Source organism: Dermacentor andersoni, chromosome 5 (genome assembly GCF_023375885.2).
Source record: "Dermacentor andersoni chromosome 5, qqDerAnde1_hic_scaffold, whole genome shotgun sequence".
Lineage (NCBI taxonomy): Eukaryota > Metazoa > Arthropoda > Arachnida > Ixodida > Ixodidae > Dermacentor > Dermacentor andersoni.
Window position 1 is genome coordinate 171,058,569 of NC_092818.1, and position 9,736 is coordinate 171,068,304.

General features: G+C 47.1%; 1 protein-coding gene across 1 annotated transcript; it reads right to left on the reverse strand.

Moving 5' to 3' along the window:
- Positions 1–2,739: 2,739 nt before the first annotated feature.
- LOC126532184 (beta-1,4-mannosyl-glycoprotein 4-beta-N-acetylglucosaminyltransferase-like) lies at positions 2,740–3,855 on the reverse strand. The gene has a single exon (XM_050179856.1). It carries the CDS (start codon positions 3,853–3,855, stop codon positions 2,740–2,742), a length of 1,116 nt encoding a protein of 371 aa, XP_050035813.1.
- Between the last annotated feature and the right edge of the window lie 5,881 nt (positions 3,856–9,736).

The following is a 9,736-nucleotide window of genomic DNA, read 5'->3' on the forward strand; positions in this document are numbered from 1 at the left end:
ACGAGGTGACCTCATACCAGCTTTTAATTTGCGCGATAAGTCTTTCCCCTAGGTACTGCAGCACGATACAGTTTCTTGTATACTCTATCACTGGGTAACCGAAACCGGACACTCTTGAACAGCGCAGAAAATCATACGCACAAGAAACGTCAGCTGTTGGCGTCTTATCACGTCTCCCGGTCTGCATCACGCAAACCGAACCATCTTTCTTATTTCGACGAGGTGATTACGGCTCGTAGCGGGCGCTTGCTTCACTCCGGCATCGCTAGGCCAAAACGAAGCTTATAGCACACTGCCTGTTTGGTCACGCTTGCCTAGAGCTTTGCTTGGCGGCGCGTGGTATAAGGCCTTTCTTTTTACTGTTTATTCTTTTAGATAAAAGATGAAGTAATTCGCTTGTTTCTCCTCTCCCTTCTTTGTCACGTATGTCTGCTTTGCCTGAAAGAGTGATGATCGCATCATTTGTGAACAATTTAAGGTAGTATCTAGCTTGCCAACGACAGTTCCTGGCCAATGTTCTTTAGTTCCGACGTCAGAGTGAATACCAGGGCATGCCGCGAGCAGTACTCACCACGTCAAAATAAGAAAGACACAGACCGAGAAACGCAGACCGGGGGACGTCAGAAGACGTCGATATAGCTGAAGTTTCTTGTACACGTGGTTCCCCGCGTTCTTCAAGCACTCGGTTTGTTTCCCAGTTTTAAATTAAATACCGGGGGTCTCACGTGCCAAAACCCACGATTTATGAGAAACGCTGTAGTGAGGGACTCGGGATTGATTTTGACCACATGTGGTTCATTAACGTGCGCCCAATGCACGGAGTATGGGCGTTATATTGCATTTCATACCCGTCTTAATGCGGCCGCCGCAGCCGGGATTCGATCCCACGCCCTTGGGCTTAGTCGCACAACCCTACAGCAACTGCTCCAAGGTTTGTTTCCCATTTTAAAAGTTATAAACTTTCTTAGGCTACATTGTCTAGAAGAAGGACTCTTCGTGAAATCTGAAAACTGATATGCGGTCACCTCGGTCAGTATATATAGCTACAAATTGCATTGTCAGTATAGCCGCGTAACTGCGCTAATTGAATAGAATAATTTTTGTAGTTGCTTAACTTGCGAGAAAATTAGAACACACGACCTGATTGCTGACATCCACTGTCCCCGATTATTCGGTTTCTAAGAAATCGTATTTTTAACTGTATTGCTAGGAATTTTTGTCAGCCTTGGGAAAAACATCCTTTATAGCTCTTTAACGAAATTGTATTAGCTAAAATTGCGTAATAATTAGTTTCTGAAATGACGTAACCACTGCCATTTATAATGTACATGACCCATAGTGTATTACTAGAAGAAATAAATAAGTAAATAAGTAAATAAACAAATAAATATATGTTCTCGCAGCCACGCCCCTATCTCCTTATTCCATTTTTATTCCCAAGCACTCGCGCTTACCCCCTGCGGAGTGAGCACCACCAAGGCCATATTTAATTATTTGAAGTAAATAATCTCTCATAAATCAAATTGAAACAAGGAATATAATATATTCGCACGCATATTTCCCATTTAGTCAATTAAAAAGAATGAGGCGTTAGCAAAAATTCGACTTAAGCCTATGATATATACACGGTTTTCTTCTCATTATTTTTTCTTTCCCCACAAACAAATGTTTACTTTTTAAGCTCCAAGGTTCGAATTGTTAACTCCCTTGTTTTTAAACATCTATTTTAACCAACCAATTCATGGCCAATCCCCCACTATGGGTATGTGCCACAGCCACTTAGGACAACAACATCTTCATGTTTGGTGTCCCTGAAGCACGAAGGCTCCTATAGAGCGTTATTCATATAAACCTACCTTTTCACCAGCAGACTGCATACTCGCTCTGCGACTTGCCTAACATCACTACTCCGGCTATAGCGACCTGCAGACTTCGCACCCATTCCGTTACTCGTAAAGTCACCTGCTCTACGAGTTACATGATCTACAATCCCTTAATCTTAGCAGTAACGAAGTATAATCAGCCATAATTCAAATATCCGAGAAATAATTACTCTCCCGTAGCTTACTTCGACTCGAAAAAGCAGTATTCGGTTCGTATTCTAAATGTTCAAGGTGTGAATATACCATATATCAAAAGCATAATGCATTTGGCGACACATGCGACATTGATCACTGCTTCAGCTTCCGGAGTTGTCAGGTGTATTTGATACCATCCCGTCTTACGTCATGAGAAGAGTTCGCTACTTACTGAGTTTTGCAACCAGCTACTGGAACATTTCTGTAGATTACGAGAGGCAGAATCCTTTCAAGCAGCTTTTAAACGCTACCATAAAACGTAGAACGTACCGTGTCCCAAGTGCTGAGTTTGGAAGGCTGCTGATATTTTGCATCTTGTAAACAAAGCAGTCTAAAGCGCTTCTGTGCTGCTATCCACTGTAATCTACACTAGGAATTCTTAGGGAGCATTTTAATAAAATGGCCGGAAGATCATTTGTTTCAGCCGTCTAAGGTGCCAGTCAGGCAAATTTGAAACACGCAGTGCACGTTGGTTGTTATGCTAAATGTTTTAATAATGATAACTACTACATACAAAAACTACCTGCACTCACTAATTCACGTGAATTATGCAGTCTTTATACGCCGTAAAGATGAAACCTATGATCATCATAAAAGGAGCAAAAGAAGAAGAAAAACGCCCACGACTGAGGCGCGGCGGTGACGTTTTGTAAATATACTTCTATGCTTGATCTCGCGACATGGAAAGAAGTATGCTTTTGAAGTTCCCTGGGTTTTTCTTGACGAAGGCCGGAAGGCCGAAGCGCGATTTCGCGGGCTCGGAACTGGCCACGAGTTCGCCGCTGTAAAGACGTCCCGTTCTCATCAAGCGCTCAGTGAGCTCGGCGTCGACGGAGCCGTTGATGGCCTCGGGCTCACTCGCTATCTTGGCCAAGACTCCTGCTGGACCGAGGCACCAGGAGCAGTGCCATCCGGCCGGTTCCTCACGCGTCCCCACAGCCCACGGTTCCGCCACCGCTTGCGCGGTAGCGAACCGAAGCGCGTCCAGCGAGGTAGCCAAGTCATCGCGGAGGCAGCGCCACGTAGTGGCTGTCCGCTCCCTCGACAAACCCTGCGCATGCGGCATTCGGAAGCTGTAGACGCTCTTCTCGTATCCGAAAGCGACGACGTCAGGTATTCCATCGTGGTGGCTCAGGAAGTCGACCACAGACGCGCTGGGTATCTCGTCGGCGCTGGTGAACAGGATCCAGGCATCGTCGTCGACGTGCAGAAACGACTTTGTGAAAGTGGCCATTAGCTCGTCCATGAAAATGCGATGTAGAGCCATGCGGACGGAGCGAGGGTCGGCGTGTTCGGGAAACTCGGGGTAATCCGCGTTGTAGTCGTAGACGAGACTGTCCCGGAACGGTTGGAACCGCGGCGTGTTCAGCAGAGGTTTGAGGAGCAGATTTCGTTTGTGCATCCGGAAGTTCCTCGTGCTCTCGAGCACGACGAAATGGTCCACGGCATTGCCCAGCTCACGTAGACGCACTTCGAGTAAGTCCACCTCGTTGTGGAACAGCAAGAGGTTGATGACAGTCCGTCGGCATCGTCGACGCCTTAAGATGCCGCTGCGGTACAACTCCATGAAGCCGTTGGCGTTGAGCACAGCGGCAGGGACAGTGAAGTTCGCCGGAAGCGAGCTTCGGCAGGGGCGCTCGACATCGGCGGCGTCGTGCGGGTCCGGCACGATAAAGAGTTCCATGGTTCCGTACGTGAAAATGACACTGCTGACGATGGCAAACGCGATAACCTTGAACTCCGTCGTGCGATAGAAACTCCGCGAGTCCCGCGCCATGTTCAGTGAAGTCGCCGTCCTTGTTTTTGTCGTCACCTTCGACGCACGGCACGTACCCATGAAGGAGGATAGGCCAAGGTTCGACAAGGAAAGATAATAGAATGCCTTCCTTCCCGCTAACAGGCTGTATTACTCATACTGAAATAATATTTTTGTGTTTATTATAAATAAATACAAAAACAATTATTGAAAAGTGATCATACCAAGTTTTGACGGAACTGCTAGAGAATTTTTTTTCAGCAGCACTACCGCATGCCCATGAGAAGATTATGTTGATATGGCTCTAAAAAATGGCACATACCCACTGTTGAAACTATATAAAGGCCGAGGACCGAGGAGTACATTGGTTTGGACAAACTTTAACAAAGGTCCTGCAGGAAGGACGTCAGCGCGCAGTGAGCGTCTCCCATGGACGCAGGGACCGACAGGGAGTACCTGGCGGCAGCTGCGCGAGCCTACTGGACGGCCCATAGCTGGTCTTGTACGAGCGGGCTTCGTAGGATCTTATCCCACTTGTCGAAGGTAGAGTCGAGCGGAGCGTTTCTGCACTCCCAGAGCACGTGTGCGAGTGTCGCCGTGACCCCGCACGAGGGGCACGCATCGTCGGGGTAGATGATGTGTAAGGTGGCGGGGTTGGGATAGGTATGTGTTTGTAACAAGCGTAGCGCTGGCGCCTGCGGCCTGTTTAGTTTCGGGTGCGGGGGCGGAAAGACACGTCGTCTCAAGTAAAAGTGTTTGGTGATTTCATTGTACCTTACTGTGGCATCCCTGTTCACCTCCAACTCATCGAGAAGCGGTTGCCCGGAGGTGACGGCTCGGTCGATAAGCGCGCGCGCTGCGTCATGGGCTGTCTCGTTGAGGTTGGGCGGGGCGCCCGGGATTCGACCCAGGATGGGCGGGAAAGTAGATGAAAGGAGGAAATATAAATTCAAATGCAAGAAAAACTGATTTAGGCCAAGAAAAGGAATGTGTAAAAGCGTAATCTGGCTAGTTTTTCCCACTTTCTTTCGGAAATTGCCATGTTTGCCCGCGGCATCATATGGCGGTGCAATATTGTGCACGAAATTTGATACAGCTGTAGCAACGCAAGAAAAACAAGAGGTTATAAAAGATTCAGTGAATGAAGAAAGTATGCCGTCAAAAGCCGCTTCTGCCTCTCTGCAAACATGAGGGGCCTGTTTTGTCACAGCTTTCAGCCGAAGAAAAAGTGGCGAAGTCTGACACTTGTGAATTAATTATGAGCTTCGCAAATTATTAGTACACACTTGTTCTCTCTATATATTTTCATGCGTCAAACGAGGCACCTTACTTTCGTGGAAACAGAGGGTTGCAGGTTTCCGGTGGTGTGTAGGCAAAGTTCAAACCGCGCGTATTAATGGCGGCCTCTGAAGTAAATTACTCATTCATGAATAAACACTCGGGTGCACTATAACTGTGTTCTGGTATTATTAGCACGCTGTCACCAAGATTAAATCTGGTGAAAAATGGGGAAAACGTAATGACCGCTGTACAGTCGACAGCAGAAGTTTACGGGCCGCGGAATCTCAGTAAACGTTGAATTTCCGAGCAGCCTGTAACAGTATAGTCGGTAAAACGCTACATCCCGATGTTGTCCACCACATACAGTTGAGGCTGCAAATGCGAATACAACGCTGCGTCGTGAGGCTGCGAGATACTCAACTTTTGCTCAGATCCTGTGGTCCTCAAACCCTTTGTGGCCGACTCTGCATGCGAGGTTAAATGCGAGTGGTCGAATTACGGCTTTTCAGAAAACTTGTCAGATGGGACACAAAAGAAAAAACAAAATATTTGAGCTGTATTAGTAACTTACCCTTATACAACAAGTACCGAAATACCGATACCGTGAGAAGAGGCTCCGGAAACCAGAAAAGGAGCAAGAACGAAAAGACGGGTGGCGGCGCCGCCTTGAACTTTCCGCGCAGGTCCACTGTGACGTCACAAACATTTACGGCATCTGCTCCGGCCTATAGCTCACTTTGCTGTCGGTAAATATAGGCTGCATTTTATTCCACAAGAGCCAGATCTAGAACAATGACAAGATTCACGAACTTTTACCTGGCCACAACGCGTGGCCAAAAATACTAGAAAACAGTTTGAAATCTGTGACATCAGAGTGACGCATCATCGCTGGGGTTTCGGCGCGATATTAAACAAAAAGAAAGAAAAGAAAGTTAAGTTTTGACCTGCATTTTCTTTTGATTCAAATAACCGAACTCTCACCGCGAAACTACAAGATATAAAGTGTTGAAAGAATACACTGTCGATATAAGCTGATCTGGTGCTTCATTTTCATGTTCCCTTAATAGCTTGAAATCAATATGCGGCCGATAACCCCGATGTTTCCCAATGTCCTAGGAGGACAGTACGTGACGCTGAGTTCCAATTTGGTGGAAAATTGTGGCCCGTTATGGGTGATGTGCAGCGAATTGGTTTAAGGTTTCCGGCTTAATTAATTATGAGCTTTGGAAATAATTACTAAATAATAATTTTCTCCCTATTTTCAAGCGCTATACGAAACGCCTAGAGTGTTCACCTACTGTTCTAGGACAACTAAGAGTGGCACCAACTTCATATTTGGTGGAAATATGGGGAGCCTTTACATCTGATGTTAAGGCAAAATTTAATGTGTGCACACGAGTTAATTATTACGACATTACACTAGCGTTACACGCGTGTTTTCCGGACAATGAGGGAACTAAACGCGACCCCGAATTTAAACTTGCGCGTAATGGAGCCCATGTGATAACACATATGCGGGCAACGTGCTAAAGGTTTAATATGACAGGCAATTAAAAAGCTTAACTCAACTGCTTGAAAGAAACAGCTTCCCTGGAAATTGGTATGTGATGCTGCGAGATCGCGCAAGGTCTGCTGCGCTGGTTTGCACACCTTTCTGCACCTTGCAGATTTCCCCGAATAACTGCCTGAGCTCTAGACAATAGCTTTGTCCCCCGGGTGACAAGTAGCGATGCGTCAAAGTGTGTACTGGTAGGTCGGCAGAACGTCCCATCTTGAAGCACACGCAACAATTTGGCGAGTTAGTACGACATCGCTCTTAAAGGCGCGCAAAGGCAGCTGCGCTGCGGAGCCTGCGTTGTGCACGTGTCTTTATCTTCCGTCTGCTTGCGCCGTAACAAAGACGTCAAAGCTAACTAGCACTCATTAGCGAGCTAGGTTGAACAGGCGAAATTCGCTCCGACTCTATTCTCGAGAGTTTTGTTCCGCATCTGCACAACTTGGCGCCCTTCACGCGTTCCGCGCTAACAGCGGCCATTGAAGAATAGTCTTACCCACGCTGTAATTGCAATGCTAGCCGCAACGTTTCGTAAGTCTTACGCTTCGGTGACGACACCGCCGCGCTAAACTGATGGGAAAGCAATTATAGCATTTAATACACATAAATTAATAACAAAGGTGACCAAGTGGGTGCTACCATATTGAACAAGAAAGGGTGGCGCGCGAAAAATACGAGGTGACTGGCATTATACTATAGTCTAACTTTCACGGGTGAACATAATAATCCACCCCGCATACATGCCAATGGCTACAGCAAGTACAACAAAGAGGCTTCGTTCCAAAATGAAGGTGATGCTGGCAGTGGCGTAGCAACAGGGGGGGCCGGGGGGCCGTGGGCCCCGGGTGCAAGGGGCCAGTGGGGGGGGGGGGGGGGGGGGGGTGTCATATACGTCTGAAGACACCCCTCTTTCCGCAAGATACACCTGAGGGGGGTGACAGTAGACCTATGGGCCCCGGGTGCCAGACCACCTAGCTACGCCACTGGATGCTGGTGCATGTGTGTACAGCTCTCCGAGCATGCCGCCCTACAAAGCGCTGCTTTCGACCTGCTCAGGCGGCTCATTTGCTATGGCGTTCACCTGCTGAGCGCAAGGTAACGGGTTGGAATCCCTACCCTGACGGCCGCATTTCTGCAGCAACACTCGTGTACCATGCTTTAGGCGCATGCAGTCAAAATTAATATGGAGCCATCCGCTGTGGCATCCGCTGTATTGCAAGCATTGGGACGTGAAGCCCCATAAATTATTTGAAGTGTCAATTGAATCGGAATACTTTGGTGTCCCATCAACTTAGTTACGAGAACGACATTTACCGTATACAACGTTAACTTATGGCTCTATGTATAGTAGTTCCTTTCTCTCTGCAAAAAAAAAAGAATAAGAAAGAGGCTGAAACAACCTTGCATGACCTCGTGGCACCGCCACCAGCTGCGACATTAGCAGGAAACAACATCGTCCTATGTCCTCGCGCCGACCTAAGCAATATCTCGGCGTACTGCGACAGCCACGTGGAGGTTATTCACACATTGACACGCGTACTTGTTTGCCTTTTTCGGGTGACCGCTTTTCACCGTCTGGCAAATGTTATCACTCAGCGCGGGACGCGCCCGCACGTATCGAAAGTTTCTCGAATGTTATCAACGGTTCTTTTTGCTGGCTGTTGTCACTGAACCTTGTATAATCTGATTTCATGTATGCGCGACGCGAGTGGTGTAGAAATTTATGGAAGACGCGCGGGCACCAGCGATTACTCTGGAACCTTCGATGACTGATGTATAAAAGCCGACGCGCTTGACCCGCTGATAAGATGTTCGTCCATCGCCGACTGTGTTCGCCGCTGTCGCCGATCTTTGAGTGCAGCCTGTTTTTGAGGGCACAAGTTCGCCCAGTAAAACGTTAGTTTCGTCATTCCCAGTTTCGCTGCTTTCTTCACCGTCACTAGTACGTGACAATATAGTCGTTAGGTTCTGCGCAGCTGTTAAGCTCTGTCACCCGGCCAAGTATCAGGTGATACCCTAATATACGTCAATACTGAATTCTAACAATCAAACGCACGATAGCGCAGGCTTGACGTTCTCTTATAAGGGACCGTGAGCGCATGCACAGCTGTTGCGCCGCCACACATCGATGGGAACAGATGTCACGCGTGCCGTTGCTTTTGTCGGCTAGCCGCTGGCTGAACCCAACCGCACTTGACAGGCACAAAACCACTGTCATAACAGAGACATAGTATACAGGATGATCATGTTTGAGTTCTAGAGAATTTATAAAAATAGCCCGAAATAAAATATTGAATGGAAACCCGTCCGGTCGGGATTATATATGACAACAGTTAAAAACGAACACCGACCACGTGAGACTTGCAATTTACAGCAAAGACTAAAGCAGCACATGTACGACGTGAGAAGGAAGAACGTGACTCGCCATGAAATAGACTTGGACAACGCAAAGATACTGGAAAAACGAAAAGAACTGGACTTCTCGGCTTTTTTAATTCCTGACAATCCAGACTACCGAGCACACACTTAATCGCAATAACGGCCTACGTCTTATCTTAAAGCCAACATAACCGGGCCATTTCCGCCTTGAACTTCATTGTGAACAAGGCTCCCGTGCGGGAGCCGAAACGTCTTTCTTTTTATAAACTTTCGTGGTTGGTGATCGCTTAAATATAGCCTGTTGCAGATAAAATAATGATGAATTCTTGAGCTGGATTATTCAGAGAGGCGGACGTGCCCGAGAAATCAAAACACATATTCAACCAAGCTGAAAAAATCCTATAATTTTCATCTAGGTATAATCACTTTTCAGCACATATTGCAATTTGTGCCGGTAAGATTGCAAGGCGTGTCCACTTGGAATTAATTTTCAGAATGACGTCAGTTTGTAGATATGCGCCATCAAGTTTGCCGTAAACGTGCATTGGTGTTCCACTTACTTGCTTAACAAAACGCTCTTTTATGCACCTAGGCACAAAAGTAAATCAAGCACCCATGTATTTCGGTCCGCACTTTGAAAAATAATATCTCGAAACTGCAGATGTCGCTCTGGATGTGCCCTCTACC